Genomic DNA, 20,172 nt, shown 5'->3' with positions numbered 1-20,172 from the left:
GGAGTGCAGAATTCACTTGTGGAATTAGGATGGTCACAGTTAGGTCCAGAAGTCCAGGCTTGGAGAGGCAAGTGAGGCCAGGGTGTGTGGATTAAGCTGTAGGGACAGCCAATGAAGAAATACAGAGACCAGGAAAAACTGGAACATCTGAAGGGTATACTTTGGTGTTTTTTTTTCTTTTCCCAATTTTATTAATTTATTGATTTATTAACAGTCACTTCCATATGCTTTTGAGTTGAAAATTTTTCTCCCCCTTCCTCCCCCCCACCCTCCCCCAAGACGGCACACAATCTGATATAGGTTTTACATTTACATTCCTGTTAAACATATTTTCACATTAGTGAAGTTGTAAGTAAAAATTAAAACCAATAGGAGGAACCATCAGAAAGATGAAACAAAACTCAACAGAAGGTAAAAATAAGTGATAGCGATTCAACTTCCATAGTTCTTTCTTTGGATGTGGACAGCATTTTCCATCCCGAGGCCTCTAGAGACGTCTTAGATCTTTACAGTGCTGAGAAGGGTTCAGTTTAACAATAACAGTCTTCACCTAAGGTGGCTGTTATTGTGTACAAAGTCTGAAGGGTATACTTTGACAAAACAATGTAACAGCTAGGCAAGAACAGAGATGAGAGAAAACAACAGAAAGAAATAACTGTGGTCAGTATGAGAGCAGAACCAGTGGTTTTCAGTGTAACAGAGTAATCCCCACTAGAAGAGGGGATTTTAAATCAGTGGGGAGGAACACCATGGGGATTCAAGTCAACAGCTTTGGAGAAGTGACACCCCAACATCCTCAGGGGTACTCTGGAACCTTGTGGGAAAGATGTAGCCAGTCTTGGTCTGGGGAGAGCAAGCTCAGGGCCTCACTATGTGCCCAGGCAGGAGTGAGGACAAGCCCCCAATGGTACAATATGTGAGATTCATTCCCCCAGAGAAAAGCTGTTTAAATCTCCCTTTTGGGGTTCTAAGGGCACCCCAAGCGGAAGTAGAGTGGCTTTCTCTAATGCTGTTGCACAAATATGACCACATCACTCCTGTACTCAGTAAACTACAGTGGCTCCCTATTATCTCTGGGCTCAAATAGAAACTGCATGCTATTTAAAGCTCATCACCACTGGGGCCTGATGTACCTACCTAGCCTCACTTGGCTCTGCTCCCCTTCATACATGGTACAGTCCGTGGCCACTGGCCTGTTTACTGCTCCTTACCCACCCAACTATGGTTCAGTTACCATCTACACAGATGATGTCTGCATCTTATGTGTAAGTCCGGTCTCTCTGGAGCTCCAGTCCCCGTAGGCAAGAATAAAATGCTGAAATGCAGCTGGGGAACCATGGGTGTGGAATGGTGCATACAAATCAGATGAGGTCAATTAGTGGGTTTGTTTAACTTTTGAGAGCTCAAGGATTCCAGTTAATATCTATTTATGACTAATATAAAAGCAAAAATTCCCAGTAATAAATGTTGCAGGAATTTTCCTATCAGTTCAGCTAGCTAATGCCAAGTAAGCCAGCCTGAATCAGAGTAGAGGTTTTTATTAGATTCAAAATAGCAGAAATGCCTATTGACTATATGCTATTGGTAGATGGCTCCTATGCCACAGCGGTTGGTGGGGAAGGCATCCTCAATTACACAAGCCATATTTATACACTCTGTGAAACAAAGAGGAAAAGTTGGCTCTTTGCAACAGCTGGCCATACCTTGCTAAGGCTTGTAAATGACGAGCTGGAGGAGATGGATGCGTGGGGAAGGAGCATGCACGCGGCGTGCACTCTGTGTGGGGGCAACGTCCGTGGGTAGGGGGAGCCTTTACCTGCCCATGGACACAAGTTTGTGCAAGCATTTGGCGCTTGCTTAGAAAGGCAGACGTGGGAAAGCGGGCAGGAGGCAGAGTGGGTTTGGACAATTTGAATCAATGAGGCCTCAGTTTCCCCGTCTGTTACCCGCGCTCCGGAGGTCCAAGAGTGCCGCGGGGCAAAGGGAAGAAAAGAAGCCACGTTCGTCGCCAGCCCTCGAGCAGCCCGGCCAGGCCCCGGCCCGGTCCCCACGTGCTTCCCGCGCCCGCCAGGCCCCCGCGTTCTGCGCAGGCGCGGCCCCGCCCCCAACCGGGGCAGTGCGCAGGCGCGGGCGGCCATTTGTGGCAGCGGAGCTCGGCCGGTGACTCGCTGAGACACGACCCGGACCCGGCGGAGCGAGCAGCGGCGCGGCCGGAGAACCCCGACCCCCGGCACCCCCGGAGGTGAGTGCCCGCCGCCCCCAGGGCTGGGCGCGGCCGGACGCGGCCGGACCCTCCCCCGAGCCCCGGCTGCCCGGGCCGGCGCGCGGCGCGATGACGGTGCAGGAGCCGCCGCCCCCGGGCCTGACGAGCGTGTCCCCGGCGGCCTCCGTCCGGCGGCGCTTGGCGGGGGGCGCCGAGGCGGCCGGGCCTCAGTTTCCTCCTCTGCACCGGGTGGTCGGGCGGGAGCCGCGCGCAGGAAGCCCGTGGGGCCGCTCGGGCCGAGGGCGTGGGAGACCCTTGTGTCCCGGGGCCGTGACCCCCAGCTGGCCCGGGGGGAAGCAGCGCAGGCTGATTCCTGGTGACCTCGGGCACCCTCGTTTGCCTCCGAGACTCAGTTTTCTCGTCTGGAAAATGGGGCCGGGGACCCTTGGGCCACCCGGGTGGGCCAGCGCGGAGCACCAGACCCGCTTCTTGTTTACAGACGGCTGGGCTACAATGTATCGCTCCGAGCCTCGCGCCCCCCGTGGCGTCCCACTGACTTCGCGGGGGCTGAAGTTGTAGCTGCCTCACTCTGGTTCCTTACATTCACTTTCACTTTGTTTGCTTTCTGCTTATGCATCTAACAGCTAGGAAGGCTTACACTAGAAGGACCCTAAAAATCCAATCCAACCCTCTCCTGCAGAGGAAACTGAGGCTGAAGTGATTGGCTTGGGGGCTCAGAGCTAGTAAATGTCAGGGTTGAGCCTGGGGTCCGGGGCTAGTTGGTGGGGTGGTGTCCAAGGAGCGGGAGGAGAAGCAGCGCCGAGGCTCCCCTGCTTCCTAGTGGAAGGCCGAAGTTTGTAGATTTTGTAACACCAGCCGCACGTGAGAGATGAGAGAAGGAGCTGTATTTTATAGGATGGAATCAAAAGCCTCTGTCGCTAGAATGCAGGTGTCTCCTGAGTTTGCCAAATTGACAGAAAAGAAGTCTTTTATTTGCTGGCTTTATTGTGCGGCTTCTGGTGTAGCTAAGCAGTTATTCTTCAACTCCTGATTAGGTAAAATGAGTCATTTGTCATCAGAACAGGTGAATTTGAGAATGAAATACATTTGAAAGCTTTCAAATATCTCTAACAATTAGGGCTTTAATTTTTACAAACTCTTAATTATCGTGGAAAGATTTGTGAGGGTTTGTTGTTTGTTTGGGACAAAACATGTACAATAATAATAGCTCGTGGTTCTTTACAGAGCACTTTCCTTACAATCTTATGAAGCTTTTTCCTTATTTTATACTTGAGGAAACTGAGGCTTAGAGAGGGACAGTTAATGTATTTAAAGTCACACAGCTCCTAAGTGACAGAGCCGGGATGTGTTCTTCCCATGAAACGTCTCAAGGTGTCGTGATCTCGGAGTTTTTTCTTCACAGCAGCACTGTAAGGTGAGGTTAGAGGATGTGTTTAACGTGTTAGAAATGACAAATAAGGATGGCCTGTGAAAGTTTTTTCCCTCAGCCTCACAAATATCGTAATTAAAACACGAGAATTAGAATTCAGGATCCCTACAGGCATTGGTAGACAGGCAGCTGGTGACAGAAGGATGGAGCGCTGGATCCAAAGTGAGGAAGATTCATCTCCCTGAATTCAGATCTGGCTGCAGACACTTATTAGTGGTGTGTCCCTGGGCAAGTCACTTAACCTCTTTTGGGCTCAGCATCCTCAACTGTAAAATGGGGATGTTAGCACCTGCCTTCCAGGGCAGTCATGAGACTCAAATGAAATATCTGTAAAGCATTTAGTACGGTACCTGGCATATAGTAGGTGCTTAATAAATGTTGGTTTCCCCTCTTTCCTTCCATTGCTAATTTCCTAAGACTTTCTTCCTAATTTCAGTCAGTAAAATCTTTTGATAAGTGATTGCTGTGCTTTTTTTTTGCCCAGTAGCATTTATAAATGAAAAAATTGACATTTTATTATCAGTTACTGTCATAAAAAAATTTGTAATACATGTTTTTTAAAATGGCTAGAAAACTGCTATAATATTCTCTCTTACTAACAGGCTCGTTTTATTTTTCTAGGAATAATATAAAATACAAGAAACATGGTAAGTCCCGAACATGCCAGTAGTAGTTTCATAGCATGAGTAACAAAGAGCATTGTTTGTTCCTCGTGTCTCCATAGCATGAGAAAACCAAAGTGGGCAGAAAGAAGTTGGAGGAAGTGCTCCCAGCTTTTTAAACCGCTGCTATCTTCCTATTTAGTGTGCATAGAACATCTAGGTTTGGTGGGGGTGGGTTAGGAGGTGTTTGGGAATTTAAACACATATTTTTGGAAAGGCAAAATTTCATCGTATGTATTTCTTTTATAGTCTCGAAGATATGACTCGAGGACCACTATATTTTCACCGGAAGGTAAGTAGAAATCCTTCAGCTTATCTCAAATCACAGTGAGAGAGAACTATTAGTTATGTTTCAGTGTCTTAAAAAAAAACCAAACTTTTACACTTTTAAAAATATCTAAGCTGTCTGTTGAAAATTGAACTTTCTGGTAATAAGTCCTCTAGGTTAGTCTAATATTCTGCATAGAAAAACCAAACTTCTTGGTATCATTACTGTCCTGTGGTTTCTTATGAGTCTTGTCTATCGGCAGTGACGAGAAGGTTTGCTTATTGGTCATATTTTGTAGGTCGCTTGTACCAGGTGGAATATGCCATGGAAGCTATTGGACATGCAGGCACTTGCTTGGGGATTTTAGCCAATGACGGTGTCTTGCTGGCTGCAGAGAGACGAAACATCCACAAGCTTCTGGATGAAGTCTTTTTTTCAGAAAAGATTTACAAACTCAATGAGTGAGTGAGATCTTTGATTCTGCGTGATGATATACATACCTGTGACAGTGGAAATCAGAATTTCTTTGTGTCCTGGAAAAATGGAGTTGGGTAGTACATGGTAAATGAGGCTTTAAGGCACGTCATTGAACCTTGTGTTCCGTAGACCACAACTCCTTAGAGTTGCTCATATTGTCTGTTCTCCAGGGTTAAGGCCAGGTCTGGTCTGTTGAGCCCAGTTCTTCAGGACCTCGCACAGTGCGTGGAACTTAGCAGACACTCAGTAAAAGTGGTGATTTGTTCTTTGTGAGGATTCTTACTTCAGATGAGGAGCCAGGGACAGGAATTTTTAAAAGGCCTCCTTTTTTTTTTTGTCAAGGCTGTGATTTCATCAGTGTAGGATCTCTTGGAATGGAATACAGATAGGCAGCTTACTGGTAACTTGCAGTCTTAGAGAGGCCTGGGACATCCGAGAGGTTATATGACCCAGGGGCAGGCAGCTTTGTGCCAGAGGCAAGACCTGACCAGTGTTTCTGGCCCTCGGTCCAGTATACCCTGTCACACTGCCTTTCCTTTATGAGGTGAGAACTTTCTCATTCCCTGCTACATCACAGGCTTCCCCAAATGACAGCCTGAAAAGGGAGAAAAGCTTGGGGTTGGAACTACCAGTACCCTTGGTACGGCGCTGCTACCAGATGTTGGCCCAGCCGTGACGTAGGCGCAGGAAAGCCAGGTTTGCTGCCGACCTCACCTCGACTTGGCTGTGTTTGTGTTGCGCTGAGGGCCGTTTACCCAGACTCTCCTAGTCTCTAAAGTGCTGGGGCTGGTTTACATGGTCTCCAGGGTCCCTTTCAGCTCTAATCCATAAATTCTCAAAATGTTCGATCCTGCCCGTGACAGAGATGGCATTTCTTCATGACTGGTCTGAAGCTTGCACCCACTTGCCAGCTGGCCTGCTTTCACTTCATGTGATAGAGGGTAAATGGCATGTAGAACTAAGGATGTCCGTTCCATCTTAAACAGCCAAAAAGGAACTTAACTAATGTGCACAAAGTAGAGATAAAGTCCTCTTTTCCTGCTTCATCCCTCACTCTTTGCGACTTAGTTTATTCATACACTCACAGCCACACATGCTTGTATACATACGTGTGTATCAACATAAGTTTTTTACTTCACATTCCCTGTATTCCCCCATTTACAGTAAGGTGTGGAATGGATAAGTATTTATTAAGTGCTTGGCTTATGCCGAGCACTGGACTCAGTGTTAGGAGTATAAATAGAAAAGCGAGACAGTCCCTGTTCCCAGAGAACGCATATTCCAATTGAAGGAGACAACACATAGAAGAGTTCACGCGTAGAAAGGAGAACAGACAGCAAGGTACAGTAGCAGGGGCAATGATGAGGCTGGTGCTCCTCCATCTTCAGAAGGATTGTAGTTGGTGACTCCCTCTCCATGGAAGAGATGTGAGTGTCTGTGTCTGGCTAGCATCCCATGTCTTGGAGGACCCACGCCAGCAACCATGAGGGAGGGGGGGAAATCAAGGTGGGCTCTGGGCAGGCTGGGGCAGGTGGGGGAGGGAGTCCCTCAACTATACAGGAACAGTATGGGTCGAATTTCTCAATGAAATGTCATTTCAGAAGTCTTTTACAATGACAAAGGCAAAGTTGTGATTTCCTTTGTATGGTGATGTTCTAAAGCAAACATTTTGGGCTGCTAATAACACATTTAAAAATAGTAGATGGTAACCAACTTCTGTGGTCACCAGAGTTGAGTATAGCTAGAATGCAATATTATTAGACATTTACAGATACATATTCTTTAATACTGTCATATTGTCTACAGGAATGTTCCCTGTTTATCTCATAAGACCTGTTTTCTTTTTTCCTTCAGGGATATGGCTTGCAGTGTGGCAGGCATAACTTCTGATGCTAATGTTTTAACTAATGAACTGAGACTCATTGCTCAGAGGTAGGTTTGCATGGTGAGAAGAGTGCATAGCAGTTTGGGTTTAATACCAGGGAGAGCTCATCTGTGGCAGGCTGTCAGGTCGATGTTATTAAGTTATTGAGAAGATCACCCCTCTGAAAAAGGCTAAGACTGCAGATGTTATTGCCACTTTAAAGCTTTTGTTAGGGATCTTGCCAAGTTGTGATCTATTCAGATAAACAGATTCTTGGCATCACAGAATTGTATATTTTCAATTTGTAGAAGATTCACTATTTCATCATTGAGCATTCACAGATCAAAGCTGATCTAGTGCCTTGTTGTTTATTATTAGAATATCATTACTTTATGTCACAAATTGAGAATTGTGACATATGTAATATACCAGGTCTTTTCTCTTGTTAGGTTTTACAAAGCTGCTTTATGTATATTATGTCATTGTATCCCAACAACAGCCTTAAGAAGTAAGGGGTATTATTAATCCCCATTTTATGGGTGAGGAAAGAAAGCTAAGTGACTTCCCCAGGCTTACATCACTGGTGTGTGACAGAGTATTTGAATCCACATCTTCCTGACTCCTGGTGCTCGCTCCATGACACCACCCAGCTCAGCTGCCTTAATCTGACAGCATGTGCAAAGTTGTATCTCAGTGGTAAATAATCCTATACGCTGGCCTTTTCTACCATTAATGTATGATTTTAGTATTTGGGAACATGTTAGAAATGCCCGTGTTGACTTGATTCCTCCATGTCACCACTTGCTTCGGTGGTATAGGCCTTTCAGATAATGTCTCCATGCAGTAGAGCCACTAAGTGGTTTTTTGGTTGAAGTAGTAACTTGTCCATCTCTGCATACTAGGTACCTGTTACAGTATCAGGAGCCTATTCCTTGTGAGCAGCTGGTTACAGCACTGTGTGATATCAAACAAGCTTATACACAATTTGGAGGTATGATTATTAATCCCTTGAAACCTGTCTAAAAAATGTTAAAAGCTTGTGAATAAGAAACTACTTTTTAGACAGCAAAAAGAAGTTGGAAATTATGTATATTAACATTTTTTTCAGATATTCTTTTTTTTTTAAGGCAGTTGGGGTTAAGTGACTTGCCCAGGGTCACACAGCTAGTAAGTGTTAAGTGTTTGGTCTGAGGCTGGATTTGAACTCAGGTCCTCCTGACTTCAGGGCCGGTACTCTATCCACTTCGCCACCTAGCTGCCCCTTTTTCAGATATTCTTTCTGCCATTTTGTAGGCATGAGATTTAGGCCTGAAATTTTGTTGCTAAGCTCTTGAGAAGCTAAAATAAACATGTTCAAAGGTGGAAGAGAATTTCTGTTTACTCAGTAATATACCACTTAAAACCAAGCTTTTGTATCTTTTATTCTGCCTTCTGACTCTGTGTATTTCCAGTGAACAAAAGTAGGATTTATGGTAGAGTTTATCAACAGTTTATCAAAATTTTAGTTTGCAGAAAAGGGTTTGGTAATGATTTTTTTTGGTTTTATTTTATTTTTAAAATTAATTTATTTTTATTTTTCAACATTCACTTCCATAAGCTTTTGAGTTTTAAATTTTCTCTCCCTCCTTCCCCAAGACGGCATGCAATCTGATATAGGCTCTTCATATACATTGCTGTTAAACATACTTTCACATTAGTCATGTTGTAAAACAGAGTTAGAACCAATAGGACAAGAAGAAACAAAACAAAACAGAAGGGAAAAAAAAGCAAATTGCTTCCATCTGCATTCAGACTCCATAGTTCTATCTCTGGATGTGGATAAGCATTTTTCATCATGAGACTTTTGGAGATGTTTTAGATCCTTGTATTGCTGGGAACAGCTAAGTCTGTCAAAGTCAGTCATCGCACAATGTGGCTGTTACTGTGTACAATGGTCTCTTGATTCTGCTCCCTTCACTCATCATCAGTCCATACAAGTCTTTCCAGGTTTTTCTGAAGTCTGCCTGTTCATCATTTCTTATAGCACAATAGCATTCCTTTATATTTATTTACCACAGCTTGTTCAGCCATTCCCCAATGGATGGGCATCCCCTCAATTTCCAGTTCTTTGCCACCACATTTAAAGCTGCTGTCAGTATTTTGTACATGTGGGTCCTTTTCCCGTTTTTATGGTCTCTTTGGGGATACAGCCCTAGACGTGGTGTTCTGGGTCAAAGGCTGTGCACGTTTTGATAGCCCTTTGGCAATGACTTTGATGACCACTATGGGGCTCCTACAATTACCCTGCAGTACTGACCTGTCTCTCGTAGGAAAGCGCCCTTTTGGTGTTTCACTGCTGTATATCGGCTGGGACAAGCATTATGGTTTCCAGCTGTATCAGAGCGACCCCAGTGGAAATTATGGAGGTTGGAAGGCCACTTGCATTGGAAATAACAGTGCGGTGAGTGTCCTCTAATGGCGGGAAATGTAGAGCAACCCCAGGAGAAGGCAGCCAGGTGTCGGGGAAAGAGAGCCAGTCCTCTGGAGCAGACCCGGGTGTGGTCTGGAGTCTCTGAGCCTCCCTCTCCCACTGGCTACCTCACAGAGCAGTGGTAAGGAGCCTTAGACGTCGAGCACCTGGAATGATGCTTGTCTTCCAGCCATGCATATTTCAGAACTTTATCCAGAGGCTTAACGGGGACTCTGGCATTGATTGTTACCTCTGCGTCTTACAGGCTGCTGTATCAATGTTAAAGCAAGACTACAAGGAAGGAGGGATGACTCTGAAGTCGGCACTTGCCTTGGCAATTAAAGTGCTCAATAAAACCATGGATGTTAGTAAACTTTCTGCTGAAAAAGGTAACCCGTGCCTCGCCTGTCCTTGTTGTCCTGTGAGCTGATTGTCTTGGTGCTGAAAATGCCCAACACAGTTAAGAGGATTGGATGTACTTGTCTGTTTTGTAGCTAAGGCAAACTTGTCCAAAGACAGATTCAGCAAACTGCTTGCTCTGGGCAGGCTGAAAACGGAGAAAGCCCATGCGACTTGTCCTTGCCTGCAGTCCAGTGGGGAAGAGGGGACACAGCACGCAAGTAACTGTAGTGTAAAGAACGGGTACAGAAGCCCTGTCAGGGTTAGATACTGACGTGTCCATGTTCTGAAGGACTTTTTAAATAAAATAAAATTCAAAGCTACAGAAAGCAAGTATATAAGAGACATAAGTCAAGTCTGACATGAGGCCCAAGGTCAGGTATCGTGTCGAGAATGTAGGAGTAAGGATGGCTTCACAGATCTGAGTTGGAGAAGCATCTGAGAAGTGAAGAAAGGAGTCTTGGCGTGGCTAGCTTCAGTCTCTAACTTGGAAAAACTTCCTGGGAAAACAAGGTGACTTCCCTCCTAGACTCTTCTCTTTTGTGGTTATGTTAGGTCTCTGAAGAAAACTGGGGGGGTGAAAAGAGATCTGGATGCGGTGTCACGAGTTCTGGGCTCCGATCAGAGTTCGATGATTGGCACCATGAACTTGGACCAGTCATGACCTTCCTCAGCCTCTTTTTGTGAAAGGGCAACAATGTTATTTGTGGTAATCAGCCTGTGGATAGGGCTGTTGTGGACAAAGTGCCGTGTAAACTTTAAAGCATTGCATGTGTTAATGTTGTTGTTATCATTATTGTTACTGTGTACAGTGGCAGATAGGAATCTAAGTCTGACTTATAGTGGATTCAAAACTGCCTGTCTCATCAGCTCAGGCAGGTGCCCAGAAAACCTAAGTCTACGAAGGGGAGAAAATAGGCCCTTCAGACAGCTAGAGCGCCAGGCCTGGAGTCAGGAAGACTCATCTTTGTGAGTTCAAATCTAACCTCAGACACTTACTAGCTGTGTGACCCTGGGCAAGTCACTCATCTGTAAAATGAGCTGGAGAAGGAAATGGCAAACCACCCCAGTATCTTTGCCAAGAAAACCCCAAATGGGGTCATGAACAGTTGGACCGGGCTGAAATGAATGAACAGCAACAATAAATAGAACCAACCCTAGGTGGGCTTTACCAAGCCTTTCTAGGCTGCTGGCTGTGGCACCCAGCCGGTGTCTGAGAACCGCCTGGCCAAGTGGGAAGGAGGCCAGAGTTGGATCCCAGATGGGACATTTGTGGCCAGAGCAGCTTTTGAAGCCTTGCTCACCTCAGTGAAATCACAGACACTGAATATTAGCAAGAGCTCAAACAATGACTTGTTTAGTACCTTCTTGGTTCAGGTGCATTAGAATTTAGCCTCTCGAGTTGTAGTTGAAATGTGCTTTATTCTCTTGTCTTTTTCCCTACTGTGTACTCTCACCTTCATTCACGGGGTTCGTGGGTGGCTCTTTGTTTGGCAGTAGCAAGAGACCCCCTCCCTCAGGAAAGGTGCATGAGAGCAGCTAATGAAGTTTGGAAGGCCTTAATGTGAGAAGTAGGAAGAAGTGCTCAGAGAGGCCTTAATGCAGCTTGAGAGAGCAGGGGAGGGAACCCTGCTGAAATTTGGAACCAGAAGACCTGGATTCAAGTCCAGCTCTGGTCGTGGTTGACCTCGGGAAAGTCACTGACTTCTTGGGACTTCCTTTCCTTATCTGTGAAATGTGCACTAGGTGATCCCTAAGGTCGCTTCCCACTCAAAGCCTGTGGTCCTCTGCAGGGCGCTAAGAAGGGAGCTGTGGTTGACCCCGGGGCCCAGCACCTGACAGAAAGCTTCCTTCAGCAGTGGTTCACAAGCCCTCCTGCCTCGGCTGTCACCTTGGGCCTGGTCCAGGTCACTGAAGTCTTTCTAGTCTTCAGTCTGCCTTGGAGGGCATGGCTTACTGGGCACTGGGGGGGACTGAGCGGGCTGGCATGTAGACGAGCATAATGGTTAGAGATGTGGAGACACCGTGGGGAGCCGTGGGAGCTGGGCTCCGGTAGTACTCGCAGCGCAGAAGCTGCTTGGGTTGGGTGCGTTTGTTGGTAGATTTGAGGGTGGATAAACATTCCTTTGTTTTCTTTATAGTCGAAATTGCCACATTAACCAGAGAAAATGGGAAGACAACAATAAGAGTTTTAAAGCAGAAAGAAGTGGAACAGTTGATTAAGAAACACGAAGAGGAAGAAGCGAAAGCAGAACGTGAGAAGAAGGAAAAGGAACAGAAAGAAAAGGATAAATAGAATCTGAAAGCAGGATTTTTAAATAGATAACCTTAGGGTTCCTTTTCAGCTTAAAAAGCTGCTCTTAAAATTCCACACAGAGGAAGCCTCAAGCCTGGTTTTTCTTAGTGTCTTCAGTGAGGAAATAGGACATTACTTACTGGATGGGGTCATTGTCATTCTGTGCCCCTCAGTAATGGTGATTATTCCTCACAGACACCTTATGTCTGCTTTCTGAATAAAACTTGGAAAAACTGGAATGGGGTGTTTATTCGAGCTTTGTCACTGAGAGCCGAGTGCCAGTAGAGGAGGCTGGTCCATCCACCTTCTGATGGAGCAGTGATGTGTTGGGAGGAATGCCCTGGCCTTTGCTGAGCACAGACTAGATACTTGGGGAATGTGCGTCTGAGGGGAGATAAATGGCAGCGCACAGAAACCAGAGGCAGGAGGCTGATTTCAGTGTCATCAAAGTAGCAGGGCAGGAGAGGAGAGGAGAGGAGAGGAGGGCCAGTGTTGGCCCCTGAAGATGGAAAAGGAGGCGTTTCCAAGGTAGTCAGTGCGACTTAGCAGCTGGGCAGACGGCCAGTTCTGAGCTCCGTGGTTCAGAGCTGCATTACCAACTGAACATCTCCAGCCGGGGGTCTCACCGTCATCACAAGCAGAAGATGTTGAGAACCAGACACATTCCCTGTCCCTCTTAATCTGCTCCTTGGGACACCCCGTTCATCTCATCTCATGTTCGTCCCCTGGAAGTTATCCCTGACTCCCCTTTCTTGCCTCATGCGTATTCAACAAGTCCTGTTGATTGTGCATTCCCAACATTCTTGTTTAATTCAGCACGTGACTTTATCCTTGTTGCCATCCACCACCAGGGTAATCTTACTTGAGGCCACTCATTCTGCTGTCAGACAGCTCTACTTAGGAAGCTTTCCTCTATGTTGAGCCTAAATCTGCCTTTGGTAGGCTTGAAGGACAGCTCCCATGACCCTCTGCTTCAGCCCTGCCAGGCACGCTCCCCTGACTCCCAGCTGAACATCACACCAGTGTCTCAAGCGACAAATCTTGCCGCTGCCAGGGGGTGCACCACGGCCCACCCCGTCCCCCAGGCTTGTCACCTTGTCATCCCTGACTGCCCTTAATGCTCTAGCACGGAGACAAGTCCCATGACTCCTGCCTCCCACATCTCTTGGATCAGTTCTGTGCCACCACCCTGGTTCAGTCCTTGCCCCCACCCAACAGATGTGCTTGCTTTCCTTGGTCCTCTCCAGCCCGCTTTGCACACACCGATAATGTTTCTGATGCACCAGCATGACCACGCTCCTGCTCAGATGCCTTCAGTGGCCCCCTTGCCCTGAAAGATAAACTTTACATATCCCACTGCGATTCCAACCTGCTGTTCCAATCCTGTCACGTTGGGCTTTTTCACACACATCTTCCGCCAGCCAGAGAAGGCTTCTCACCATTCCCTGTTCTCATCCTGCCCTTTGTTGTCTCTGTTGGTGCAGGATGTGCCCCGTGCCTGGACTGGAGTCCTTCCACGTCTCTGCCTCTTCCCATCTTTCTACTCCTCCAAGACTCAGTTCAAACCCCACCTCCTCCATGGTCTTTATGAATTCCGCCCTGATCACAGATGATCAGAGATTTAGAACTGGAAGGGACCTTCCGAGATCATCAGAGTTTAGAGCTGCAAGGTCATTCAGTTCAACAAAGCATTTATTAAGTGCCTACTGTGTGGCAGATGATGGGGATACAAAGACAAATGAACAGTACCTGGCCTCGTGGGGCTTCCGTTCTTGAGGGAAGCATAACATGCATAGATAGGACAATAGAAAATCTATATAAATCCATTTCGAAGGCTAGGGAGGGTCACTGGTAGGAGGAAGCACTTGAGCTGGGCCTTGGAGGAGTCTTGGGATTCCTGGAGGGACAATCTGCGTGATGGTACAATGACAAGGTGAAATGTTAGACAATAAAGGGTCAAGCTGGTCCCTTCGGTCAAGGAGCTCAGCGTCAACTGGCCAACCTGACATCACTGGAGAACCGTTAGATCAGGGTGGACTGGAGCGGTCAAGGAAGGCTTCATGGAGATGAGATTTGAGGTAGGCCTCGAGGGAGGAGTTAGACCAGGAAGGAATAGGTGGGAGGACATTACAGTTGGGAGAAATAGTGCCTTCTACAGAAATGGCCTATTCTGTTGGACGTTTATTTCACTATCATCAGTGGATGAAGGCATTGATGGGACGTTTGCCAATGTGCATCACCCGCATCCCAAGCATTCTCTCTGCCCGTGCACCCACACCAAGGCCTCTGGGATCACTTGGACTCATTCTGGGGCCTGATCCAAAGAGGGTGATTTTCTGTTTTTGACCCAAGGTCTCCCAGGTAGTTAGTAGCAGAGCTGCGCCTTGAACGCGGGTCCTCTGACTCCAGATCCCTGGCTCTTTCCATGGCTTCATGTTTCCTTCCCCTGGCTCCTCCTTTTATACGTGATGGAACGGGCCCAGAGTGGTAAGATCACTCATCCAGGGTCGTCCAGAGATTCCAGGTTTGAACCCAAGATTACTGCCTCTGAGTACAGTGTTCTGTAATCTCTCCAGCCAGATGGAGCTCCTCAAGGCCAAGGATTATATCAGAAACATAGATTTAGAGTTGAAAGGACCCTGAAAAACCTCATTTTGCAGAAGAGGAGACCGATGGTCATAGAAGTGGAGTGACTTGTCCAAGGTCACAAAAGGAGTAAGGGGCAGATCTAGGAGTCAAACCTGGATCCTCTTAATGCCAAATTCAGTGCCCCAGCCACTGTACCAAGATGCCTCTTCTTTGTGTCTGTCTCAGAGATACAAAAAACCAGAATTATTTATTATGATTTTATTATTTAAAATATTGTGAGTTCACTGCTGGATAGAGGATGCTGGGATACTGTGCCCGCTTCCTCCCTCACTGAGGGTCCCATTTGCTATGGACTCAGGTACATGGCTCAGACTGAGGCCAGTCTTGCCAGTGGCATTTAATAGGTGCTCTGGAGATGCTTTAAGGAAAGAGTTTCCAAAACATGCATAATCCATCCATTTTTTAAAAAGCATTAGGTTAGCCTCTTTGGGCTAGATATAAACAATAATTACTAAATATATGCACAAACTTCTTTCATTATTGCAGACTATTAGGCAAGGCTGTTAACAAGCATTTGTTAAATGCTCACTATATGCTAGGCACTGTGCTAAGTGCTGGGAATAAAAAGGCAAGCAAAAAAAAAAAAGACAATCCCTCTCATCAAGGAGCTTACATTCTAATGGGGAAAGGGGACTAGAAGAAGTATCAGGGTTGGGGAAGAAGGAAGTTCCCTGGTGTGGGACATGATGGAAGAGTCCTGATTGAGACGTGCAGGGATAGCAGATATGGGTGCCTTCCTTAAATGAGGTTCTGGGAGGAGCCATGCAATCAGAGGGAGGGAGGGGGCCGAGGAGCTGAGGATGCTTCCCAAGTGTGCCTGCCGGGGCTGAAGCGATCTTCCAGGATAAAGAGTTTTCTGGTGTGATGGAGGAGTCTGGTTTGCAACCTGGTGAGAAATGAAGGTTGTGTTCCCACTAAAACAAACCAGCTTCTCCCCAAAGCAAGAATAAGCCATGAAATTGAGAGCATACATATATTTCTTTGTGTTTTTCTGAAGTTTTCTGTCTAATTTTGGGATAGACAACTCCTAACATAAATATATTTTGTTTGTTAAATATTTTTGTCCTCCCCCAGAGGTGGCCACAAACAATAGCCTATGTTTACATTGTACTTTTCATATATATATATATATATACACACACACACACACACACACACACACATATACATGACATGTGTGTATGCATAGATATATGTGGGATACATAGATATGTGTACACACATGTAAGATGATACTGGGCAACATGTTGGTTTTAGCATCTAGGTAGTACAGTGGATACTCATCTTCCTGAGTTCAGATCTGGCCTCACACACTTACTAGCTGTATGACTCTGGGCAAGTCACTTAACCCAGTGATTACTGGAGAAATCTAATTGTGGGAGGGGGAAAAAAACACAGGTAAATCACAAGATGAGAATAATTTATGCCAAAGCCTAGCCAGTAAGTAATAAGAAAGCTCAACACAAAAGAAACCAGAATTATTTATTATGATTTTATTATTTAAAATATTATAAGATCACTGTTGGGTAGAAGATGCCGGAACACTGTGCCCACTTCCTCCCTCACTGAGGGTCCCATTTGCTATGGACCCAAGTACGTGGCTCAGACTGAGGTCAGTCCTGGAGGAACTTGGTCTCTAATGAGAGAGGGCTTATTAGTGGCGTGCTGGAGCCTGTCACAGTGATGGGATGCTTGGGTGCTTGTACTTGTATTTGGACCTCAGTTTCTCTCTAGTCTAGAAACACTGTCTCTGACAATCACTCCCCACCCTACAGACACTGTGCCTAGCAATTACTCATAAGTGGGCCCCAGCAAGACCCTCATCTCTCTCCCTGGTGCAGCTACACAAAGCTGGGTGAGAGAGTGCTGGGCTGCTCAGGCCCCAGCCCTGAGATCATGTCTCTGGAAGCCTCCCAATTCCTTAGTAAGCTCTTGTCTTGTGAGAAAACTTTCCCTTGTTGCTAATCAGGACAGAGGAGAGAGGCGTGTCTTGTCTGGCCCAAGGAGTTTTGTCCCTGGCTGGCCCAAGGACTCTTCCTCCCACCAGATTCCCAAGATCCATGCCTCTGACATCTCCCTCCCTGACTGGTGTACTCCCTACACTTTCCCATCCATAGCTCCCAAAGACACCTGGACCTTTAGCTTACCCTAATTGGTATCCCTGGCATTCCTTTCCCATGCCCTTTTCCATATAAACCCTAGCTCCATCCTCAGTCTCTCCCAGGTTCCTTAAGAATGCTTGCCCACATAACAATAACTTTTTGCCAACTTAACTTTAAGAATGCTTGAGTCTGTGAATTCACTCCAGACGACCCCATCCTGTACTCTGGCCTTTGAGGGGGTCTCAACCTCTCAGACCACAACAATAGTAATTTGGGAGAGCATTTAAGGAAGGCACCCAGGTCTGCTATCCCTGCACTTCTCAATCAGGACTTCATCATGTCCCACACCAGAGAACTTCCTTCTTCCCCAACCCTGATCCCTCTTCAGGTTCCTTTTCGGTGTATGAGCTGGAGAAGGAAATGTCAAACCACTCCAGCATCTTTGCCAAGAAAACCCCAAATGGGGTATTAAAGAGTTAGATGTAAAGAGTTAGACTGAACAATACAAAAAAAAAGGTTTTTTAAGAGAAACTCACATTATTTGACTATACCAGTAAGTGCTGTTGCTTTAAAGAAGGAAACTGAGGCACCAAAAAATGTGACCAGTCAAAAGTTTCTATGACATGCTCGGGGTGACCTCTCACTGTGGGGCTCTGAGCACTGAGCCAGCGCTGCGTCTGTGCTCCAGCCCTTAGCTACTGGCCTGAGCTGGGGCTCGTCTAAGATCAGCTCTGGGAATCCCCACCCTGCACTGAGTACTTTACCCACAGTTCCTGCCCTGGTCACTTGCCTATCCACTGAATTTTGTGATCTTGGGTTGGAAAGAAACTTTCGTTTCTCCTTCAATTTCCCATTCACTCCCACATGCAGGACATTCTTATATCACCGTTGGGGTAGTGGTGGGGTCCCTTGGGCTGTACACTTCCTCCTCCCCCGCCATCTTAGCTGGACTCCTCTGTATTGCCCTCCACCTGGACTATTGCAACAGCATCTTGACTGGTCTCATTGTTTCCACTCTTTCGTCATTTTGTAACAGTCTGCTCTCCCAAATTACCATAAGCGTGCTCCAGCACACCACTAATAAACCCTCTCTCGTTAGAGGCCAAGTTCCTCCAGGACTGACCTCAGTGTGAGCCACGTACCTGGGTCCATAGCAAATGGGACCCTCAGTGAGGGAGGAAGTGGGCATGGTGTCCCAGCATCCTCTACCCAACAGTGATCTTATAATATTTTAAATAATAAAATCATAATAAACAATTCTGGTTTCTTTTGTGTTGAGCTTTCTTATTACTGGCTAGGCTTTGGCATAAATTATTCTCATCTTGTGATTTACTTGGTTTTTTTTTCCCCCTCCCACAATTAGATTTCTCTAGCAATCACTAGTTCTATAATGGAACACTTGGCAGCCACAAAGATTGAGCCAAGTTTTATTTCCGGTCGTTTACTGCAAGAGTGTTTCTAGTTATTGCTCTGCTGTGGCACAGGGATGGCGTGTGTGTGTGTGTGTGTGTGTGTGTGTGTGTGTGTGTGTGTGTGTGTGTGTGATGAACGTGTTCTGAGGCATTGGGGTGACATACTTTACTGTCCAGAGACACCATCAAACCTTATTTCATGGGGTTGTGTTTTGTTACTGAAAGCTAATAAAAACAAATTAGTTTCCTTTCTTAGAGCTGTCCAGACAAAAACATTGCCAACCTCTTTCACATTTTGATTACTGCGTCCACTCCCATTGTAACAACTCTACTGGGCTTTTTACAGCCTTTTGGAAGAAGGTGATGGAAACACCCTTTAAACATTCGCTTCTTTGTTTCTTTGCTTTACTTGGTGAAAAACATTTCATTTTTGCTTCACAAGCCTATTCCTTTTATTCTTAGATGTGCCAGTGTAACGTAGCCATGCCTTCTCCTCCTGCGTGACTCTTGTCTAGCTATGTCCACTCAGAAATTCTGAACAGGGGCCCACTCAACATATGGGGCCCTTCCTCTAGGTCTCGCCATTGCATCAGGAGTAATGGAAATAAAGGCTGCTCATTGGTGCATTCTCTCTCTCTCTCTCTCTCACTCTCTCATTCTCTCTCTCTGTCTCTCTGTCTCTCTGTCTCTCTCACTCTCTCATTCTCTCTCTCTCTGTCTCACTCACTCTCTCTCTCTCTCTCTGTCTCTCTTTCTCTCTCACTCTCTCTCATTCTCTCTCTCTCTCTTTCTCTCTCTCTCTCTCTCTCACTCTCTCTCTCACTCTCTCTCCACCCACCCCTATCTTTTGTTTCTACATCACCTTCATATCCACACAGATCCCTCTTCTTCTTCCCTCCCCCTATTCTGATCCTTCATCTACCTGAAGAGATCCTTTCTGCCACTTCCCCTGAACTGTTCTTGTCATGGGTGGCAGCCAGCTCATGCCTACCATGTGCCCTTTGTGTAATCTTCACCTTGAGTTCCTCAGAGACTGGTATTACATGGCTCACAGTCCCACCAGGAAAAGATTATTGTTGTAATTTTAATTTTATTTTAACAAGTTTAATTTAATTTTAGCAAAAATTTAATTGTTGTAATTTTAAAAAGAGGTGGATTTGTAGTACAGGCCTCATGAAAAGCATTCACAATTCTTTTGATAAATTAAGTTTTTGGTTGGCTCTCATCTTGGAGGCCCCTGACTTCGTGCAGAATTTATTCTTAAGCAACAGCAGAAGCTTGAGATGGAACATTAGGAATGGGGGTAGGAGAGTTCTTCAATACTCCCAGTTTAGCTCAGCTGACCCCATTACATAAAACAAATAACATCACTGGAGTGAATGACAACTCGTGAGACTGCAAGGCCCACTCACAGTTAGCTCCGTTTATTTCTGACTTGAAATGTAATGTCAGCTGGCCTGATTGTCTTCCCATGTGCCCTATTTTACTCTAAACTCTTTTTGATATTATCAGGCGAATGGAGCTTGGAATAATGTGGCTAGAGGGTGGACCCTGAAGCCGGAATGACACATACTGACTGGCGTGTCATCCTAAGCAAGTCTCTTAACTTCTGGGCAATTTCTAAGACTATAAGTTGCAGAGAAGGTGCTGACCTGAGTTAGTAGAGGGAAGTGAGAGTGAGTCTGACAGTGTAATTAGTGTTTCACACCCATGGTCCTCCACTTCGGCAAAGAAATGATGCAAGGCATGTTTTTTTCATCTGCCCTCTATAATGGCTAAGCTAGGCTAAGCTAAGGCAGCTAAGTGTTACACTGGATGGAGCACTGGGGCTTAGAATCAAGAAGACCTGAGCTCAGATCTGGCCTCAGACACTTACTAGCTGTGTGACCTTGGACAAATCACTTAATCTTGTTTGCCTCAGTTTTCTTATCTGTAAAATGA

General features: G+C 46.0%; 1 protein-coding gene across 1 annotated transcript; it reads left to right on the top strand.

The window, feature by feature from the left end:
• Positions 1-2,111: 2,111 nt before the first annotated feature.
• Positions 2,112-12,307, top strand: PSMA4 (proteasome 20S subunit alpha 4). The gene is made up of 9 exons (XM_020976012.2): positions 2,112-2,242; positions 4,275-4,300; positions 4,565-4,607; positions 4,882-5,044; positions 6,915-6,992; positions 7,827-7,915; positions 9,234-9,364; positions 9,639-9,762; positions 11,914-12,307. The coding sequence occupies exons 2-9, from the start codon at positions 4,298-4,300 to the stop codon at positions 12,066-12,068; spliced, it is 786 nt and encodes a 261-aa protein (XP_020831671.1). The 5' UTR covers positions 2,112-2,242; positions 4,275-4,297; the 3' UTR covers positions 12,069-12,307.
• The last annotated feature ends 7,865 nt before the right edge of the window (positions 12,308-20,172 follow it).

The sequence above is a fragment of the Phascolarctos cinereus genome, unplaced genomic scaffold (assembly GCF_003287225.1).
Source record: "Phascolarctos cinereus isolate Bilbo 61053 unplaced genomic scaffold, phaCin_HiC Scaffold_3;HRSCAF=262, whole genome shotgun sequence".
In the NCBI taxonomy this organism is placed as follows: Eukaryota; Metazoa; Chordata; class Mammalia; order Diprotodontia; family Phascolarctidae; genus Phascolarctos; species Phascolarctos cinereus.
Note: the sequence above shows the minus strand (reverse complement) of the source record. Positions and strands in the feature narration are given on the sequence as shown.

Coding starts and splice junctions, on each gene's coding strand:
- PSMA4 (XM_020976012.2), top strand. Junction 9,365..9,638: donor GCATTGGAAATAACAGTGCG/GTGAGTGTCCTC, acceptor TGCGTCTTACAG/GCTGCTGTATCAATGTTAAA. Junction 9,763..11,913: donor TAAACTTTCTGCTGAAAAAG/GTAACCCGTGCC, acceptor TTTTCTTTATAG/TCGAAATTGCCACATTAACC.